This window comes from Prionailurus bengalensis, chromosome D2 (genome assembly GCF_016509475.1).
Source record: "Prionailurus bengalensis isolate Pbe53 chromosome D2, Fcat_Pben_1.1_paternal_pri, whole genome shotgun sequence".
Taxonomy (NCBI): Eukaryota; Metazoa; Chordata; class Mammalia; order Carnivora; family Felidae; genus Prionailurus; species Prionailurus bengalensis.
The window spans coordinates 74,434,856-74,457,779 of NC_057351.1; the positions used below are offsets into that span (position 1 = coordinate 74,434,856).

General features: G+C 42.1%; 1 protein-coding gene across 3 annotated transcripts in view; it reads right to left on the reverse strand.

Moving 5' to 3' along the window:
• Window positions 1–2,186: 2,186 nt before the first annotated feature.
• Window positions 2,187–22,924, reverse strand: part of FAM204A (family with sequence similarity 204 member A) — a 39,366-nt gene continuing 18,628 nt past the window's right edge. For 2 of the 3 annotated variants that reach the window (XM_043597673.1, XM_043597675.1), the window contains exons 7-8: window positions 10,372–10,478; window positions 2,187–10,076 (exon numbers count right to left, since the gene is read on the reverse strand). In XM_043597673.1, the coding sequence (XP_043453608.1) occupies window positions 10,025–10,076; window positions 10,372–10,478 (159 nt within the window). In that variant the 3' untranslated portion in view covers window positions 2,187–10,024. Of the gene's footprint in view, window positions 10,077–10,371; window positions 10,479–17,926; window positions 18,437–22,924 lie in introns of those variants that run through there. The other variant, XM_043597674.1, reaches the window with a different exon arrangement.

The window sequence follows — 22,924 nt, forward strand, 5'->3', positions numbered from 1 at the left end:
AGAACCCAAGATGCAGAGAGATTAAGTAAGCCGCTTGAGGTTACACAATTCATCGTGGCAGAACTGGAATGTGAATCTGGGTTGCTCCAGAGCCCAGTGTAGGACCCCTTCACTCTTTGAACATTTGCGAGGATCAGCGTGACCCTCTCTGGACGCTCTTTTATGGACGTTCTCCATAGCTTCTCACCATTTGAGAGCACAGAGGCTCTCAGTTGTGAGTGTGCATCAGAATCACCTGGAGGGTTTGTTAAAACAGTTTCTGGCTCGGGTCTGACCTGGGATTTGAGAACTTGCCATTTCTACATTTCCCAGGTGCTCCTGGTCAGGGACCCCACTCTGGGGACCATTGTGATGTTATACAATTAAATTACTATCTGCCCTTCCCTCTAGAATGTGAGATCCATGAACTTCAGAATTGTTTGTTTGTATGTTTGTTTGTTTCAGGGCCATAGCCTCAGAGCTTACGATAGTGCCTGGAACATCCCAAGTCCTCAACAGATATTTATTGGAAGAATCGGGAAAGAAAATGGGGGGGAGGGGCATCTATTTCTTCCAGGTTCTGTTACATGCCCTTAACTTTGGAGAACACTCTAGTGCCAGCAGCCCTGAGTGGTCCTTACAGCCACGAGGCTAGAGGTAAGGAACCAGGACACTGAATCCAGATGAAGGCAGCTTGTTCCTGATGGAGCTGCCCAATTTGCACAGCTTTCGACCTCAAGAATTGTTGGAGCCACTTCTGGTAATTTGTGGATTTCATAAAAATGCCTTCCAAGGTGCAGAGAAACATCTGAGGACTTTAAGCCCTCCACCATGGGGAATGGAACTTTTATGTTCAGGGACTTTGGATTTTCGTTTTCTTTTTTATTTTTGAGCATTGTTGGCAAGGAGGCAAGTACCAAGCAAGGATTCCAATTGAGTTCTTTGACACGGAACCTTTTCTTCCAGTACCTTTTTTTTTTTTTTTTTTTTTTTTTTGAAAATGAAAGTGGTTTACTGAGTAGAGCCAGCCAAGTGGGGGGATATGGCCACTTATATTAATGGAATTAGACTCAGTATTTAAACTACATAGTACACCTCCCCTCCCTACGGTTTGTGATAAGGCGTGTGCAAGTTTCAGTGGCTTGTTTTCCTTTCCCGTTCCTGCTTCCCTGTGGAGCAAGGAGGTGCTACTCCAAGACGATGATCCTTCAGTGTTAGTATGCATTAATCACAGGCAGCTTATTAAAATGCAGCATCCCAGGCCCCAACTCCAGAGCAGGACCTTGGAATTTGCATGTTTAACAAGCGATGCTTCTGCCTGCAGATGGTGCATGGCTCACACTTTGAGAAACACTGGAAGAGGGAGACAGAGCAAAGGCCTGGCCTGGGTCTCATCCTCACCTTTTTTTATGCTGCCGGTATGGTTTTAGTGTTCTCTCTTAAAGCTCCCGGCATCTCAATTGCCTTGTCTATTTCCTTGTCTATAACACAAGTATAATGTGTGTTTGGTTTCCAACAGCACTGTATGTAATGAGAACATGTTAGCTTCTCAACCTACTAGACTTGCCTGTGATACATGATTAAGGCATTTCTCTAAGGCAGAGCAATACAACCCTGCATTCTCAAAGAGTTTTTAAAAACAGTCAGTAGATGAGTTCCTTGGAACAACGGTTCCAAGGTTTATGTTCTCAATCAGTCATGAATATTTAAGGAGACAGGATTTCGAATGGTTCAACTGGAAGGACGAGGTATGTATATATTCACCCAACCACCCATCCTTTCATCCACATAAAATGTTGGCCTGCAGTCCTGTACCCAGCTAGCTGCATGAGAATCACCTGAGAGCTTTAAAACAAAAGATCCAAACCACACGCTCATTCGGTAGGTCTGGATTGGACTCAGAAATCTACACGAGGGTTCCAAGGATGTGATTTCCATGCCTTGGAGGGAGATGTCAAGGAAAACTTGGGAGTATGAGAATTTAAGGTGAGCCTCAAATAAAGGATGGGTCCTACTAGATGGGGACAGGAGTTCAGTACAAACACAGAATGGAAAATACAGCCTCTTCCCAAAGTTTCCAGAGCAAGAGACCTGTGGGTCTAAAATGTTACTATTCCATAGTTATTGTACAGTTAGAGTATGTTTCCCAGAGTGTTGCAACTAAATATGTGAATTGTTAATAAATGGTAACTGACAAAAAAAAAAAATCCGTATTTTAAAACAAATTTAATAAGCATTGTGATAAGAGCCTTTGATATGCTGATGATGGGCGCTTTCAAGGTCACAGTGATAGCATGCAAAGTTTCCCAAACATATTTGACCACAGAAACCCCTATTGGACCACAGAAACCTGTTTTTTTAATCGGTTGAGGTTCCAGAGAACTTGTTTTGGAAGTTACTCCTCTCTCGGTTTATATCTGTATTTATTTATCTATCTGTAGTTATCGATTTATCTACACATTTAAGCACATATAGTAGGTGGTTTCCATTTTTACTCCTCTTCCACTGTCCAAACCCCTGCTCTATGCACGGTTGTGGGTGATCATGAGGTGGTGGTGTTTTTTTTTTTTTTTTTTTTAATCTTTAAACAGCTCACTAATTTACATAGTATCTCAGAGACGGTTATTAAAGGGTTTAACTTATTCTTGGAATCAATACTCCCAACACTTAGTGCTACATGGAAGCCTGCTGGATTTGAAATCCTATCAGTCCTATCAGCACCATCAATTCTCATTTACTCAGGTCAAGGGCAAGGTGTGGATTATTAACATCCTCTGACCTCAAGTCCAACACCCCACACTGCTTGTCCAAGGAGTCTCCCTTGGACAGACCTGGGCCGAAAGCCCCGCCCACGATGGTCTGTGCACATACCCACACACATATTCACATTCCTCGTATCTCCCCTTTACTGGGTCAGTGTGTCCATCCCCAGCTGCTGTTTAGGCTGCTAACAGGTCCCCCTTTCTGGAGAATTGCCCACCACTGAGGGAGGCCACCTAGCCCCGGGAAGTAATGCCCCTCTGCCCCATAGAGCCTGATTGACCGACATGAGGGCAGGAGAGGCCGGCTCCTTTGCTGCAAGGGCGGGGTGGGGGTGGTTCACAGAGCCAAGGCTCTACTGGCTCTTTCCCTTCCATGCCAATGTCACTCCCTCCCTTATAGTTTTTTTCCAGAAGCACACACCTTTAAAAAGAACTTCCATAAGACATAGGAGACATCACTGCTAGGAAAACTGGAACAAAGTCACCGTCTATTGTGATCATGCCTTGATCTTGGATTTGGCCACGATACCCGGGGCCCTCTGATGTTGACTCTAACAGCCCTCCCCGCACTGGGTCCTTGCTGATGGCTCAGAGGTATCCACAGGCACCCCGACACAGTGAAATTCCACCACCTATGCCACTGAAGGTGACTTACTACCAGATGTCAGATTTGGCAAGACTAAATGGGAGTAAGTTGCTAAAAATGACCTACATTACTTCCTCACGCCACACGGCCATCCAGAGGCACCCACCCCTCCCCACGCCCCGCCCACCCCACGTGGTCACCCTGTCTTATCAAGTCTGCTGCCCGAACACCCCCGGGATTCACGCTGTCCATTCCCACAGCCCGGGGTTAGGTTCTCATCTCTTCCCCGGGCTACAGAGACCACCTAACCGGCCTACCTTGTTTGACCTTCCAACCCACCATTTCCTCATAGGTGAGTTGGCCTATTTCTCGCTCGCTTAGTACGTGTGCGTGTCCCCTCGCTCCTGAGACTCAGTCCAAACTTTCTAGCGTGTCTCACAAGCTGGGCAAGCGCGTTCCAGCCACCCTCTCTAGTGTCGTCACACAGCTGCTTGACCTCCAAACTCCACGCTACCCCCCACCCCCTGCTCAACTCCCCGGGGAGCCTCCGGTGTGCCTCGCAGCTCCTCCTGCCCGGGGTGCTCACGCTTCAACGGTATCTCCCGGGTACGGTCCCAGGTACCCTTTACGACTTCCGCCGCACATCGCCTCGGCCACGAAGCCTCGACTGACTCTCCGCAGGTGGCAACATCCTCGTGTGAGCCTCGCCGAGCACATAATTCTACTCCAGCACTTCTACATCATGGTCCATCCTTGGGACCTCTGCCACGCACATCACCTGGTAGCTGACTGGCTATTTTGATCAGCTCTGTCAACACATCCAAGTGAAAATGCCTACCTGGAATCACAAAGAGCAGTTGGTGCTAGTCAATGTCACGCCTCGGCGGAACTTAGTTACCACGCCAAGTCGGGGTCATCTGTGACTGAGGCAACGTGGCAGACGCTGCTGAGTATTTACTAAAAGAGGTTTCCTCTTCTCGTGAAACGGCGGTCTGCATGTCACTGCCTCCCTTGCAGTTGGGCGTGGTGGCTTAAGGAAGCTGCAGCCAGTGCAGACTGAGAAGTGACGTGTTCCGCTTCCAGGCCGGGCCCCAAACTCCCCGCGAGTGCCCGCTCTCCCCCGCTCGTTTCCCTTCCAGCTTGAGACGGGGACACCAGGGTTACTAGGCTGAGAAGGTGGCAGAGCTGCCGTCAGCCTGGCTCTCTCAAGGCCTACGTGGGCCAGAGGCCTCCTTTGTCCCGCGAGCAAGAAATAAACCTCTACTGTGCTGAGTCATCTTACTTGGGGGGCGTATTCGTTGCAGTAGTTGACGTCGCCCTAACGCGGGCAGACACTAGGGCGCAGCCATTCTAACGTAAAGGACGTGTTGATGCGATTTCAGAAAAACATAAAGCTTAAAATTACCAAGTACTGGGCAAAAACAGTTGCACGCGTTCCCGAGCCTGACTCCGTCGATGACCCTCACCTTTGTAGCGAGTCTAGGAAGCCGTGAAACTCAGGGGTCAACACCACTCGCCGTGAGGTGGGCACGTGTGGATCAGTCACTAGGCTGGCGAGAGAGCCCTAGCTAGCTGCCCTCCAGGAAACTCCTTCCTAGAGGCAAAGCGTGCCCACCCATGGGACCAAACTTCTAAGTTCAGGTTACGTATCACATGTAGATCATTCCTTTGCATTTGGCAAAGAAAAGGCCACAGACAGGTAAAAGTCAAGTTGTCTAAAACATGGGTTACAAATACTTCCCATCAGACTGTGCTTATTCCTCTTTGCAGCCACAAGAGGTAGCGTGCTATCTGGCATACGGTAGGTATTCAGTAAATGTTTCTTAGATATTATGTAGGGAGGAATTCACAGCAATGGAAGGCTTCATTGTTTCACTACTCCTGTGACATTCATAATTACTTCTTCTAGTATTACCACGTTACAAATGAAAACTTTGTATTCTGGGCAGTCATAATTATACACTATCCGTCAAACCATAAAATGTTTATAGCTGAGGCACATTCAGCCTGAAGATGAAGTGATATATTAACTTCTTGATCAGATGCCAGGGCTTACAGATGAATATGAAACAGACATCAATAATTACAGCTTGTACTGGAGCTGTTGGTTTCCAAACCTTTCAGTTCAATGAACAAGTAATAACTGGACAGACACACCCTTCAGAAATTAGAGGTGGGAAAAGATTACCTCATTCCATACTTGTCACACAGCAGGCCCCCTGCAGCAATTCAGCAAGAGGCAGCCCATGGCCCCTGGAGGAGGTTCGGGCCGGGGCTTCTAGAGCAATGCCAGGGAGTGGGCACAACGCAAACCGGGCCTAGGAGCACCCAGGAGCCAAGGTTTTTCTTGGGCACTACCCTCTGCTCTCCTTCCATCCCCTTTTATTCTGCACCTCCTTAAGAAACCTGTTCTGGGTATAAAAGGCAGGTACCTAAATTCAGTGTTTTAAAAACGTCATCTCAATAAGGAACATTTTTATACCTTTTCTAACAAATCTAAAAAGCGGCTACTAACACTAATAAAAAGAGAAGTATCCCTCAGCTAATTCTTCATTTTACAAGCACGTCTGGAAACACTGCAGACTGCGTGGCATTTAACGGAGAGTCTCCCCGAAGGCCTGTAGTTGTGTTCCGGGGATCAAGCCCGCAGGGGCCGGTGTGGCAGGAAGCTACTCTGATGGCACCACTGTATTTGAAGAAACGCTAGCAAAACGAACTAGGAGAAAAAGGAGAAACTGTTGAAGAAGCAACACGCTTCGTTTTAACACTGGCGCACAATGGGTTGGGGGCTCCTTTCTCAGTCTCTCCATGGCCGTCTAGATTGGCTATATACTGACTGCCACGTTCTCGACGGGAGTCACAAATCCCTTTCACGCCGAGTCTCGATGCGGAGGACAGCTCGACACTGAGAGTGCGTGCGTGTGTGCGTGTTTCTTTCAAGGTGAGTAGTATGGAAGGAGGATAAAATAATAAAGACTAAAGAATGCAGTTCTGCTCATTTTATCAAAATCTATAGAGAACATCACAACCTCAAAAATGGAAAATGGGTCTTACTGTCTCAGTATGCTACAGAGGTCATGAATAGATACATGCTGATAAAGCAATCGTTTGATAGTTCGTTGAAATTTACTCTAACATATATTCCACTTTCTGGCAGAAAGCCTCTCACTAATTTAAATCTGAAAACCTAGAAAGATGCTCTGATTACTTCATAATAAAAATTAATTCCTTGAAATTCATTGCCCTGGGTTTCTAATGCTTTAGACTTTCAAAGTGCTTTCAGATCCATTACCATGTTAAAAGGCCCTGATGCCACAAATACCAATCTACATTTGGTTTTGGAAAAAGATTTTCGTGTACATATTTTGTCCAAATATTACTATTTGTTTCATGAAAGTCAGGACTAAGACTTTTAGTAGAGTGTAAATTTTAAGCCAATGAATAAACAGTTGGCTTGAAAAAATATTAAATTGACATGCAAAGCATTTGTTGCTCTGCCAGATACTAAAAATAAAAGCAACTTCTGCCAACATGGAAAAACTTGAATTGTTTCAGTTGGTTCTGAATTTGACTACTGGGTTTCACGAAGCTAATTTTCCAAAATGAGGTCTGACATAACATTACCTTGTTTCCCCCAAGCCTTATCTCATAAAAAAACACACACACAATTGGCATCTTACTCAAATATCAACCTCATACGGTACTTTTTATAGGTTAGCAGGACATAAACATTTCTAAAACAGTGGTATCTTTACCTAACAAACAGAAATTTGGACATTTTGAAAATTAACTTTCATATTTTAAGAATTAAACTCAAACTTGTCTTAGCGTAAACAATAAGCTATGTTATTAAAATACTGAAAAGAGAGCATTTTAGACCAAAGGTCTCAGGGAAATCAGTAGATTTTAAATGTGAGGTTCTAGGCTGTTACTCAAAGTTCAGATAACATTTTATTCCCACCCCCGGCCTGCCCCTCCCATAGCTGTCTCTCTAAAAAAAACAAAAAAAAAAACAAAAAAAAAAACAAGTGTGCTTAAAATATGGAGTTTGAGATTTATGATCAGTTGCAGAAACCTGTTTAACTAGTGATTTACAGTTTTGGCCAAGGTATTTAACTCTGTCATCAGAACTAATTATAGCAAACCTGAGATTATACATCCAAACTCTCCTTTTGGTGAAAGAAATAGAATGTTCTGCTGAAAATCAGAAACATCCTGAGGGCTCCCAACCAACTTTACTTCTCAGAACCAGCGCTATAAAACTCAAAATTACTGTTCCTTAGTAAGTTGTTTTAGCCTGAAGTACTTAAACAGTAAATCATAGTTACGTTAATGCCATACCAACGACTCGAAACATATTAATCTCGGTTAACAATAACTGACGTTTACACCCCTCATCTAATTCAGGCACTCGAGCAGTAGTAAACGCACATGCTGAAGCTTCAGGAACTGAAGTTATTACTGATCCAAAAAGAATCCTCATTTCACTGTGGACAGATGGAGAAGACAAATGACTATGCTTTTTGGGCAACATGGGTGCTCTAAGAATAATGTTCCCATTTTATTGCTTTACTGAGCAAAATGTCTAATTCAAATTAAAGCTGGTAAAATAAAACTGGTCCCAAATGACATGTCAGCAGGGTCAATCAAAGACACCCAGCCCCTTCCTCTCCCCCGAACCCCTCTCTTACCCCCACTCCACCTGCTGTACCACATTTTAGAGCTTTTCACAAACCAGGTCCCCCCAAAAATGGAGACTTAGGAGATGCGGCTCCCCTCATCGAATGAGTCCGCTGCTACATCCGATTCCACCAAGGCGCCTTCACCGGGTTCAAATGCTCCGAGCATTTGTGTGTGTCCGAGCCCCGGGGCAGGGCGGGGCAGGGCAATTGTCAGCGAGGGACAGGCTGAAGAAGGGCTTCAATGGCTGGACTTCGGGCCACAGGCTCCCTGATCGGCCCCCAGAGAGGCCACTCTGGCAAGGCCTCAGCATGAGCAGAGGTAAAAACATGCCTGCAAGGGTCACTAAATGCTCTCAAGAAGGGGACACAGGAGAAGGAAAATGAGGCAGAGGCTGCAGGGAGATGCTGTCTCCGGGCCCGGTGTGCCCAGACGTCTACGCCACCCGCCTGCCCAACAGCTTCTTCCTGTTTCAGACAAAACACCGAACCGTGTAACGGCACATCCCCCATGATGGATTTTTTTAGGGAAAAGATTCCCATACCGTCAGTCTGTATTCACCTATTAGGAGTTTGAAATGTAATGTCGTGGGTAAATGCAACAGGAGATATTAAATCATAAAACATGAGATCTTCCAGTATTTGGCCTGGACACCTTTTCGTGATGAATTCTGTAAGCAAAACACAACCTCCTAAAATCTTGCTTTTTCCATACTGGCTTTTCTCACCGAAGCGGAAGCAAGATAGGATTTTTATTCTCTTAAATACCACCTGGTTATTGACTTATTCCAGAACACAGAAAAAACATTAAACACGCTACCATAAGTTATGAAAATTTTGTTGCTACTGTAAGTCTAAAAATAACAAAGTAATAATATTGAAACGATCATCATGACTCATTTTCTGTGTTCCTGAATTTATATTCTCAACCCCGAGGAAGTTTACACCAGACAGCTAGAAACCCTCTGGCGGAGGCTGAGGAAGGCAGGTGAACGGCCGAAAGCTGTGATGGGCAATTCTTCCCTCTTCTAAGCACTGGGCAGGGAGGGGCCAAACCAGCCAACGTCCAGGCCTATTTGCCAGCTTCTTACGGGATTTCTCAAAGCCCCTCTAGGAAGGCCTATGAAACACACATCTAAGAACAACTACTTCCCCCGGCACCGATCCACCTCACCCTCATGAACACATCGAACCTTTTAAGAAGGAACGGGGAAGAGGAGTAAAAATAATCAAACTATGTTCCTGGAAGGTTCTAAGTTATACTGTCTGGAGGTAGTCGTAACTGGCTAGTACGGTTGTGCCATTTTCTCTAAGAGCCGTATCACAATTTAAGGAACAACAAGGCTGAGAGAGATATTTAGGAGGACATTTCCAGGCCGAGCTAAAGTTAAATCCTCCTCCAAATACTACTTTCTGCCCTTCTTAAAATTATGGTATTTTATCTCAAGGTATACAAAAATTAATCAATTGCTTTCATCATTTGATTGGGAAATATCAACTCTATTCCCTCCAATAAAGAACCAATAATTACTTTTACGACATTAAGATAATTCAAGTCATCTGTAAAAGTATCGGTTGAGACGTTCTCGCACTTACGACTAATCCTTCGTAAACAAACGCCAATCTTACAAACACAACTGCAGACGAAGTACAGGTACGCTGGGGACAGATAAGGAAGTAGGAGGAGCTCACTGACTATGCTACACCGAACAGACGAAAAGTAAAATTGACTTTATGCTGGAGGGTTACATAAATAAATAATTAACAAAATCCTATCTTTCTTCCTGGTACGTATACTTCGATTTCGTGCACAAATAACAGAATGCTCCACTTCATTCGTGTCAACAGAATGAACTCTCTAGAAAAAGACTAAAAAGGTTTAATAACCAAACCCCACATTTTACGCTTATGTTCCCTGACACAGTTAACATCAGCAGGAGTATCTTCTCAGTCAACTGAGCAGCTGAAGACTCAAAAGCCCAAGTGAAGACTCAAATGCCTTGAGGAACACTGGCAAGCTACATATATCCCATGTTGCTCTTGGTTTCCCATCTCTTCTTTGCTTCAAACCTAAAATAGAAAACATAAAAATCTCAATTTATTTCTAAACACTTTCCTAAACACGCTTACTCGGTGCCAAAGTAAAATAAACCGAAACATTTTTGCATACTCCACTGATGACAAACTAAATATGAAAAGGGATGAAGAAATGCCCCCGTGTTTATAATCTGATAAACGTGCAGCAAAGACACAAGGACTAAAATGAGTGAACAATCACACACAAACCGGATTCACACAACGGATCCCGGGATTTCTGTAATTCCTATGAAGTTATTAGAATTACTGGTAAAAATCTTAAACTCACCCCCATGCAAGCTTCTTCTTTTTTCGAGCAACCTGTGAATTTTCAGCATCCCGTTTGGCTTTTACAAAGTTGTGGCAGGCAACCGCTTTAGCAATTTTCACACCAAGCTAAGAATTACAAAGGAGAAAACCAAACAAACAAAAAGGTGAAAATAAATATTCCAGCTGATACAAGAATTACAGTAATACAAACACTTGAGAACTTGCGGCTAAGCCAGCCATACCTGCAAATCAGAAATTCTTATGCTCAGGCCCCCGTGAACAAGCAAAGTAAACAAATGCACTCCGTGTGGCCCCTACTTCCCTCACCTCCCACAGGCCCCAGACCCCGGTTGTGCCAGTCTCCTGGATGGAAATCCTTCCCAAACAGAGCCCCTCGAGGGTCCACAAGCATATGATGAAGATCTTCAAGCTATTCCAGCATTTCAGTAGGCCAAACAGGAATTTACCCCTGATAAGGCTGCGCAGACTGACAGAGACATCAAGTTTCTTTGCTCTGGGCTAGAATTACAGCAACTCAGTATGGTCACATCAGCTATCTCCTGCTGATCAGAAGCTCTGATTGGCAGTCATAGATGTGATTAATAAAACATGGGAAAGCTAATTACTGCTTCATAAACGCACTTTGCATGATGGGCAACAGCTTTTAATTCACCGAGAGAGAAGAGAATATAAGGGGTGCTAAGAGGTGAAAAGGCTGGGCACGTGGACCACAGTACCTAAGTGCTTCCTCTGCAGGCCCCTCTACTCCTGCTCCACCTGACGCCTATCTGCCCCGGGCCGGTAAGGTCAATGAAAACCAAGCCTCCTACCCACCCCACCCCACCTCTACCTCCTAAGTTTTCTCTAAGCCAGCCTAAAACAGTCTCTGTGTCTGTATTTCTCCGGCCCTTCAGCCTCTACGCCATCATCTTCGGTTCCCACACACGGGCCTACACACGGCTCTCTGGCTGCAGAACTGTTCCTCAGAGAGTATCTCCAGGACAGGATGGCCATCTTCCAGTTCTAGCGGCTCTGATGTTAAAAACACCTGCCTATATGAACGGCTCAGAGATATCTGTGAAGAACCCAGGTTGAACAACAAAGGCTAAATACACATCTCCTTCTGGGGTCTCTTTCCCTTTCTTTCCCTGGAGTCACCCTAATGAACGTTACCGGACAACAGACTTGCGGAAGAGAAGGAAGGACCTGGAAGCCGCTGTCAAATCAACGCGTTAAAGCCCGAGTTTTAGGGATCTGCTGGCCAACGGTGAGGCATCATGGGTGGCTAAGACCACACGCATGAGAAGTTGATTTAGGAAAATGAGGCTTCACATGCTTGACATTTCTTTCAGCTCGTTTCGGAGAAGAGTTTCCTTTAGGATGAAACGAACATGCAGGAATCAAGCACTGCTCGGGGCTTATAAATGAGGGCATAGAGTGGTTTGAGTTTCCAGTCCAGGTAAGAATACGCACCAAGAATGGAAGCAACCCAACAATCAAGCCAGAGGGCTGAACTGGTCAGCACCAACAGCACAGGCACCGATGAAAGAATGATCAGCTGTGACTCGAGGGCCCACCTGGGGAGGCAGACCAACCTCAGAGTCTCAAAATTCGTACCAACGCGAGCAGCACTTATCTTTTTTCACAGGACAGTATTCACTCAACAAATATCAGGAGGGCGCAAACGCATGGCTTTGCCAGGCACTGTTCTAGGCACCGGAGACACAGCACTGAACAAAACCAGGCTTCTTTTCACACTGGGGGCTGGGAAGAAGGGGTCGCCACTTGCGCTGCTTCAAAACTGGCCTTCTCTTGGTTGTCTCTTGGTTTCCGGTTGTTCATCACAGAAAAGTTCAGATACGTCAGCTAAGAAAGGGCTAAGAATCAAAGGGCTACAGCATCATCATCTCCAGGGAAAATGAAACGGGACGGGAGCCAAGTGGCCTATTTATCATTAAGATGGATTCCCCTGCAAACCTTCCCATCTGCCATAAACGTGAAAATCAGGTCAGCACCTGTCGCGTGAGGCCAGCCGCAACTACACTTATCAGACAAATCCCCGAATCCCACTGGCTGCCCTTGGACTTTTTGTTCCGCTTCTGGTCGGCTGTGGCATGGCTGGGCTCTCCTCCGTCTCGTGGTGCCGGCCTCTCAGCGTGTGACTTTCGGGTTCGCGGCGGCAGAGGAAGGGGGCGGCCGGAGGGTCTCACACTGGCTCTCAAACGCTTTGGCACGGAAGTGACACACGTCATGTCTGCGCACTGCCCTCTGGTCGCGACTACCCACGCAGTTCCCCCTGAAGCCGGGCAGCCGGGGACGTCGGGTGCTGCGGGCGAGCAGGGAAACAGCGAGTGCACCTAGTGAACGGCCTACTGTCGCAAAACCCAGCTGGCTACCTGTGCACGTAGAACATTCAGTATCTTCCCTGCCCCTCACCCTCCAAAAGGTAAAACGTGGAACTCTGCGTTTTCTACTTCACCATATTCCTATGTGTTACGTATCAAATGCCAACTTGGTACGGGAGAGTTTTGCCAAGCCCACCTCCCAACAGAAGTCCCAGTCGCCTAGTTCATCTCCTATTGAAACCGAGCCTGTGCAAGGAGGATAGAACAAAAATGGTCCGAACCATATCCGCCATGTACCGTCAACCACGTGAAAACATCATTTCCTAAAACCGCTGTAAATTAAGAGGTAGTTTACATGTTTAACTTACTGAGATTTTCCAACGTGGGTTTTCTGGATTGGGGATTGATAAACCAAAGAGTATCTCAGCGTGTTCGACTTAAATGGGACTCTTCATCTCAACGCGGTCATGCGCTCTAAGAACGTAAACGCTTTTCATTTTCTGGCAACGTTCAGGCCAAGCCAGCGCACTCAGCACCGCAGTAAGGATTTAGAGCATACATTCCACAAGACATGGTATGAATCTGTTAACAGTAATTCATTAAAGTGCATGAAACATGTATTTACATGAGAGGGCTCCAGCATTTCTGTGGACTAAGTACATATAATAAATGACTGGGTACGTAGGCAATACTTTCAAACAGACCTCTTCGGGTACAAAGTGTATTTTCTAACTGTATTTTGCCTTGGGTTAGGTTAAATGGAATGTTCTTCGACTGATAAACATTCAACAAGCCTGGTCTGTGTATTTACAGAAAGAATCTTTTAGCTTGTAATGATGATGAAAAGTCATATCAATTTTGTGTCCTTCACACGCTTAAAATGTGTCTCACTTATTCCTGTGGGGAAAGAAAAAAAGAACGGAAGTATTTGGAAATATGAAAGGATAATAAGATCTTCTATGGAAGAGACAGTTGAGAAGAAACTCATTTTCCCAGGCAAGATGACGAAGCCAAGTTCCCGGAGATAAAAGAATATCGTGCTATGTTTCAGTATTACAAATAACACAGGCCAACGAGAATCCTTTCACTCCTGTAAGAAGAAAAATGCATCCTCATGCCCAAAGTAAACATCACAAAAGCCTGGCCGATGGTTTTTATATTTAAAAAAAAAAAAAAAATGTTTTGGGTCATCAGATAACTATAGCAACACAATGTGGCAAGAAAAATTTTTAAATGAATAAAAATATATACAGAATTTCTTGTATGTGTAGCCAAAGTATCAGCATTTTCCATATAGAACATCCAATATTTTGCTGCATTTTAATTAAGGTGTCTAAACATTATCACAAAGAACTGCAAATTGGTCAGAGCAAGCGGTAAGGAAAATTAAGCTCTAAAGGCTTTTTATCACCATATTTCAGGAACCAAGGGTGTAAAATGTTCTAATTTGGGATATATTAAAAGCCATAAAAGGTCTTTCAAAAAGATTAATGGTACTTTGCTTGGATTTAAGATAAGGGCTTTAGCTGGTTGGAAAAGCAGGGCCCTGGCTGGACCCTTGGGGCATTCATCTTTGCAGACACTTGGAAGATTTGTAAAAGCGTCTGCATAACCTCAAGCAAGTGCACGGCGACATTTTTTTCATTCCTTTCAATTTTACAGGTTTCGCATGTGTAAATCATATTGGGTTGTAAAAGAGATATAATGGCGCATCTTGTGACACGGTAGAGATTTTTAAAAGACAAACTTTCAAAATAAAGTTGGTTTTTCTTGCCAAGCCTTTGCCATTCTGAAGTTTGCTGATAATCATCTGAAGCATCTGATTCAAACAGCTTAATCTAGCATAACTGTAAACTTCTTATCCATTTCATAAAATATTTTACTCATCTCAAAATTACTAGCTTGTAGCAGATTTATGAAGTTTTCCTCCCTTTTGAACACTTTCAAGGCACTTATTTAAAAATACCAATTATCATACTTTAACTTTTTATGGAATAATAGGTCTCTATGAAAAATATTTATGCCATTCTCTTTTGTTCTTTAATTAAATGAAAACAGATGTTTTCTGAAGTAAAGCGGAACCATTACTGGAGTACTTAAAGTGTTAAGGTCTTTAATTTTTATATCAGTTTGGTCGACAATTCCTGATTGTCTTTACTCAAGCTCAACATTAATGTCAAGCGAGTTACCTAGGAGACGAAAGAGATCAAAGAGACAAAAACCCCTCCAATGTCTGATTAATCAAGCCTGCAAACAGCTTATTTCTTTTAGCCTGCATGCAAGTATGAAAATGAGATTCTGGGAGCCGAACATTGTGCAGATTTGTTCATTCTTATCAGAACAAAGCCAGCGGCAGCTTATTTCATGGATCATTGGCACTGTCATCAGTGCTACACAGAACGGGTGACAGCTCCTCATTTTGAGGCTTGAACAAAATTAGCAAAAAGTCGGCACAAATTAGCCTCTCATCTTTTTGGTAATATGACATTATTCATTTACTTTTTATCCAATTTTTAATTTTTTCCTCGTCAGCTATCCCCTTCTAGTGTCTCTTGCATGGCATCATAAAACGCCTTCTTAAAAACAAGCAAAGAAATAGCCAAACTTGAAATAACATGGGAAGTTCAAAAAGCAAATAAGAAAAAGCTCTTCCAGGAACTGATAATGCTTTGTGTTTTCTACAACTTTCAGAACTTTGCACTCATATGGATAAATAGCTCAGGACACCGTGCAGTTCAGGAGTTTCGTGGAATCTGTAGCATATTTCGATACAGAGTATGATGTGGCTAATGTGTTTCACTCAAACCACAATTCAGTGTGGTGTGTGCTATAAAGTACACTCGGGGCGTCTGCGTTTGGACCGGTACCTCTCCGCGGCCCCACCTGAGATGCCAAGGCTGTGACGGCTGCAAACAGGCTATGCTCCGCCCAATCATTTAAACTCCGACCTGACTTCCAGTCGTCCTCTCTCTGTTACAGTCAACGGCCTAACCTCACTCACTGTCATCTCCAAAAGCACACGCACACACTTACACATCTGTGTGATGGTACAAGCACCTATCATTTATTTTATACCTACAACTGCCTATCAGTTAAAGCCAGGTAGTTTTTACTTTCAAAGCATAACCCAACAAGTTCTGTTTTAAAAAACACGTAAGTGTATGTGTGTGTGTGTGTGTGTGTGTATATATACACACACACATGCGCGCGTGTGTATATACATATACATATATATACGTATATATTATTAACCCTGCAATTTATAAAAGTAGTATGTATTCGGTCTGTAAAGTGTAAGAAGATATACTTTGATTCATATACTCAACTTTGATTTCATAGTGAAATAGTTTATATAACACCTGTTTTAATGATGACTATTAAGGCTTCAAATTATATGTAGATTACTGTATTCCAAAGGAGGGTGAAAAGACGTTATACTGTTGAAATTACTCCTGGATATAGATGATTTATATTCAAGCAACTTATCCCATTCATAAGGGAAAAAAAGCATTAAAAAATTAACCATAAGCTGTTAGATGCTTTACACAGTCCCCATAAGAAAGACAGTTTTTTTTTTAAAGAACTGTAGTACTGTTTTCAGCAATTTCTTTATCTCTGTTCTTCTAAGTAAGAAAGCTTATTAACAAGCTTTGAACTTAAAATCACATTTACAATAATGTGCCATCAACAGTTTTATAAGCTAATTAGAAAAAGATTAATTAATGACTGGCTGCTAATAAAATGGCAATCATGAAGAAAGAAACCAAGGGTGCTAAGCTTCAACTACCACCAATTAAGAGCTAATTACAAACAAATTATATATGTGTTTTGCTGTGGGCTTTAATTTACTAAAATGGTTTTAATTAAAAGAGAAAACATGCTGATTAATTGAACTGCAGAAAAAATCTACAGTATAAACTGTGCTTTGTCTGTCTCTTTAATTAGACTTGTAACATCTGAAATCTTTTCTTAAGGTTTGTTAAAAGCACAGATAAACATAATTAAAAGAGAGCATAAGGAACACCATTCTAGGTGATCACCCAATCATACCCCAAAGGTTAAAAGAAAATATCCTCAATGCAAGGAGATAGGAGTAAGCACCCCTAAAAACCGGAGAGAAAAACCCATCACTCAGTACCATTTTTATTTTTCCCATATTAAAATGCTCTGACTTCAAGCCTATACACAATTTTTATGAGGATGAATAGATCTTTAGCCTCAATGTAAAGGAATTCGAACAGCTGGACCTTCCCTTACCTGGACAGGCAGGGCTTATTTTCCATACATTGTGCTAACTGTTCATCTGTATGAGACTACTGAAATTACTTCTAAGGACTGAGGAGAACAAGGCTTCAAAGAATTAAAATCACCATTTAAAAGTCCCCTGGACTACGTTCAGACTACAAAATGACACACAGAAGAACATTTAAATTACAAAACCACTGAGAAATGACCAAAGTTAATGAAAGTAAGTCAGTTCTAGATGAGCCTTAGCAGACACACGTCGCCCCGCCACAGCAGAGAACACCCAACCTCCCCAGGTGGCTGAGCACGCTGTGACAGCAGTAGGCTGCCCTGGGAGGGCTTTTCCCTCCCCAGTGTCCTAGGTTCCTTTCCACTGCCAAGCAGAGAAATATACCACAAAGAAAACGGTCCTAAACTCTCCTGACTGGAAAGAGGAAAAAATAAAAAATAAAAATAAAAAAAACAAAAAAGAAGGAAGAAAAAATAAGGGACAGAAGGCAGAGCAGTAAAATTTCAAAGACAGACATAAAATACACTTTGCCAGAGAGTTCGCAGGCATTAGATGACTTGTATGTAATAACGTATCCTTCATACACACCTCCTGGTCCTAGCAACAAAAATAATAACCCTGCTGTAAAAATGAAATGTTGAAATGAAGATATTTTAGAGTCTATATATTTGTAATATTTAATGCACTTTACTTTGTTTACCCGATCTTCAGTGGCAAGAGATCACAGTAATTAAGGAAATACAAAGTACCTGCCATCCTTCTTAGGGTCACATATCCCAGTGGTGAATTCTTGTAACAGCTAAAGGGAAAATACATTCAGCCTCGTATCTGAAGGAACCGTTTTACCTTTGGAAACACGGTTGTTAAGATATTTCTACCCAAGAAAAGTATCCACAAAAATGAAAAGAAAATAATTTTGCCCTCCAGATTATAAAATAAACGAGCTTAGAACGACAAGATTTGCTTCACTGTAATAGGTCTTTCGATTCAGCTTTTATTTATTTATTTTTTGGTATGTAATGCAAACACATTGGCTTTGAAAACAGCACTGCTGAAGAGTAACTTTAAGCTTCCCAAGTTTGACAGAATCTCTATTTCAAAAATTTAAACAAATATTTCAATTCTGAATTCTATATAAGATAATGTTCCAGGTATTCTGATAGGTAAATCTGACAAAATTGTATTATCTGGGGAGGGTGGGGTCATTGAAGCTCTTATTCCATTAAGATGACAGTGCATGTACGTCAACAGAAAACTAAAAACCAAAATGAAGAGACTGATTTGTAGCCAGAGTCCCCTCTGAGAAACCAAAGCCTAATGATGAAGCGCACCGGAAAAATTCTGAATGCCAGAGCAAGTGCCGTAGCACCCGAGCATTTCTGAGAAAGGACGTCTTAGATGTGAACATAAAATGCAGAAACTATCTCAAATGTATATATACCCTTCTTCAATGAGAATGCCTTCAGAGTTTTGAGGAAATTGCTCTAGAAATAAAGCATAGGCGACAAATTAATAATCTCCCCAAATTAAGAGAGCATTTATTTAACTAGGAAAGAACACAACCCCATCAATTCAAACATCAGGTTTTTCAAAAGGCCATTCCTACCTTTATTTAAATATTAACAAACTATCTATATTTCAGCATTATTAACTTTACCTATGTTTCGGAATCCAAAACTTTAAGTAGCCTTAATTTAACAAAGTTAAAATTTAATTCTCAGTTTAATTCATACTGCCAATGTAATATCCTTTCTAGGTTACACAAAATAATTACAATCTTACAACACGAAGCACTGACGTTTTCAAAGAATTGAGTTTAGTTGTTGCTGTCAAAGGCCGTCCTATTGGGAGTCATTTACAGAAAAAGTATTCTTTCAGGGCGTAAGCGATACAAAGTTCAAACGAAATTCACAGGCAACCTCTACTCCCCATTCATTCCTACTCGGACACTGCACGCTTGTAACTGAAACCAACCTGAGCTATGTATCCAGTTCATGCAGATGTCATTCATTCCCTGGTAGGAACCCACTGGTGCCAAACCAAGGGGCTTTTATTTATCTGTGTCAGGCTAACAGGAAGATGCCTAGAGAAAAATCCCCTTTCCAAAATGTGACATCCAACCTAAGCGCTGCCTACTTAAGTAAACCGAGGCTTTAGCATTTAATCTTAGCCTGTTTGTTTCTACTGATTTCTATAAAATTTGGTATCATTTGGATTGTAAAAAAGATAACGTGTCAGAAAAGACCAGTACCAAAAGATGGAATTTGTTCAGGATCACTATTGATGAATGAATGGAATGTACTTCCAATTCAGGCCTGAGGTTAACAAGTCACAAATATGCTCAAATACTTTGTGTGTATGTGTAAATGATACTTTTTGTAAAAAAACTTTTTTTTTTCAAATTAGAACAGTTTCATCAGTATGACACAAACCCAAGTATATTTCTCCTCTCTATCTCCTCCAAGATTGTTAATGAAAAACAAGTATTTAATCAACAGGAGGGACAGTCCCAAAGCAACTACATTACAACATGGCAAAACCAAAGATGTTAGCACAGTCAAGACTTCAAACATGTGAATTGAGCCTTCCCCTAAAACCAGATAATATATATCTTTGATGTCATCATAAATTTAAGGGAATATGATTCTGGGAAAAGTATGCATTTGCTTTGTCACAAGGACAGCGCACGGACAACTGGCAGACCGTTGTTTCGTTTTGTTGTTGGGGAACTGTGTTCAAGGCCCATTCGCAGGCATGGTTCTACTTTGGGCTTCATTTTTTTTTCAATACTCATGCTGCCCTATTAGTTTCACAGGCTTATAAATGTTAAACATCAAAAATTAGTTTCACTTATTATGGTTGGAAAAGGCTTTAAGAACTCTGGGGTCTGTGCCTCTGAGCAAAGGCTTTATCAGTAGGTCCCAGTCACTGCTTCATGAAAAAAGAAAACGGGACTGATTAAAAACCAATATACCTGATTTCCAAAAGGACACCTACCATGCACGTATACATTTAATTCATAAAGGGTTTCTGCCCCAAACTCACAATTACTTATTTCTCAAAATCCCATCTCTCATATCCATGGTGATTAGCACCAAGGGGATAAATATGAAAAATTAAATCCCAAACTAAACTATTTATTCAAGAATTCCATCTTGATTACTTTAGTCATTCTTCACGGGTGTTTAATTAACACGACATCAGTATCTTTCCAATGTCTGTGCCTGAACAGCAAACACTTTCCAGATGTTTTGCCACTCACTTACACAAGGAAAAGAAGAGAATTTTATTTTTTCTTGTAATCAGAATTCTGTAGCACCACACTAAATAAGTTAATTTATTTTACTAAAACAAGGCATTATATTTATATGGAAGCAAGAAAAGAAAAAAAAAACACTTGAGGAAAACATTTCATCCTTACAAGTGATGAAAATATCCTGTATTTCTGAAGCAATCTCACTTGTCATAAAGGTAACAGGAAATCACACCCTTAAAATGGAAAATACCTAGTCAGTGCCATGCAATTCCCATTTCTAAAACAGCAGCATAACAACACAAAGCACAAAAAAAAGAAACCTAATATCCTCAAAGAAAACACACGTCTCTGCAGCTGGGAAGGCACATCTTCCGTGCTTTCTGACATGCGCCTTCACACAGCAGAGAAAGGGAAGCTCACAAGCGATCACTGCTAGCGGGGAAGGCATCCCTCCCAAGTGCGTCATTTAAAAAAACTATATCCAATTCTCGACTGTCCAGGTTTTTTCTGCGAGATTCAACGTATACATAGAAGATTACATAATCCACTATCTCATTCAAGACAAATTTTGGGTTTAGTTTGCCAGGTAAAGATGAAAAGTTCCATCACATAATGTTTTAAAGATCTGGTTTGGCAACCACCATAATAATAACCGTCCCAAAGATGAAAAGAATTAGCAGTAGATGCTAAACCTACTGGGTAAAGTATAATGAGAAATAGAATATTTACATAGTCTCAAATTCTCTCCTATCTCTCCATGAGATATGTATTAATTACATAAGGGACAACAGTCACGTTACAATAATGTGGAGAAACCTGGCGACACCACCTTAACCAAAAACTCAAAGTGACATCAAAAATTGGGACAGACAGATATCATGTGCCTCCTGATATCTTGCATTGAGAAGAACACAGAATCATTTCTGCAACACCCCTGCCAAAAATGCATGAGGAAACATCAGACAAACCAAAATTGAAGGACATCCTAGAAAATAACTGGCCTCTACTCTTCAAAAATGCTAATGTCCTAAGAAATACAGACTGAGGAACTTTCCAGATTAAAGAAGAATAAAGAGACATGACAACAAAATGCAATGTCCTAGACCAGGAAAAAGAAACTGTTCTTTTAGCTATAAAGGAAATCTGTGAGACATTTGGCAAATCTAAATGAGGTATATAAATTAGAATGAATGGCAAAGCAAATGTTAAACGTTAACATCTTGGGTATCTGGGTGAAGGTAAATAGAAAATCTTTTCATAAACTTCGCAACTTTCTGAAAGTCTAAAATTATTTCAAAATAAAACTTTTTTTAAAAAAAAATCAAATGTATTCAACTCTTAAAATTTTAGCATTACTAACTTTACCTATGAAAAACATAGAGCCTGCAGTAAAGTGAATGCTTCTCTCCGAATCACCCTTGCCTCAGGTGGGGGTGCTAATGAACTGAAAAAGCCAAAAACCAGAAAAACAGCCAGCCACGGATGGGTCACGTGGAGCCCACATTTTAATGCTGTAGACGAGGCCTTGCATTCTTCTTTCTTCTGTTAATAAGCAAGGACCTGAGAAAACCTACTGACCTGGGGCCACTGGATGAGTCACAGCCAACTTGTTATTTGGTAGAGATCACAAAATAAACAACTCCTGGGTCTTCCGAAAGGAAGAATGGACAAGCACCAACCAGGGTACACCAGTCCATCCCATGATCTTTGGGTCAGACGTAAAGATAAAGAAGTCTACAGCGTTTCTGAAAACAATCAGGAAGCCACACCCTAAGGCCCTGCTTGTTTTTATTAGGCTTCTATCCTTGGCTTTACTGGAGCTATACAGTCATCTCGGCGATCAGCCACACGCTGATGGTATAGCATTCGCTGGAGAGCAAACAGGAACAAACACCCACAATTTTTAAAGGGCTTCAAGAAACACGTGCTCAAGCACGTGTCACAAAATGCACTTTAGTGATATATGTTAAGTACCGGTTCTCTAGGGAGCCTTGCTTCTGACCCAAATGAGAGATTCAGAAAAAGCTGCCAAAAGCTTCCATACCTACCTATTTACAGGTGACCAAGACCAGTGATTGGTGTTGCCGCCCTAAACACCTGCAGTCTCTGAAAGTCTCTGCCTCTTATGTCTTCAGCCACTCCTCCCTACCTCCATCATGTGTCCCTACCTCCTACTGTGTCCACCCCTCTCTACCCTTACAGCCATACTACTTTACTCTCTTCCAGCCCCATAAGCATGTCCCTCCCCACCCTCCTCTGACATTTCACGGTGGACTCCCCCAAATTTGGAGATGATATAAACTACTGATATAATTTGCTACATTGTATATATTTGCAGGCTACCCAAGACGCTTACCTACTACTTCTGACAACAGCTCTATGGAAAACTAAGTGCCAAGTGCCAAAACAGAACCAACAAACACTAAGTGCTCTCCTGCTGAACAGAATTTTAAAGATGGGTCTTTTGACACACAGCTGATTGTAGAGATAAGTGCCAAGTACCTATCAAATTGAAGAAGCCACTCTACTAACTGCCAGCTAACACTTAAGTCCAACTGAGGTTGCAGGACCATTCAACACACTATCAAATTCATTTCGTTAAAAGGTTATCCCTGAATCTTTCTATTTGAAAACAGAGTGATAAAATGCTATTCTATCCAATGAAGGCTATAATCAATAAAATCAAAACACGGCTACTCTAAAGATGAAAGAGAGC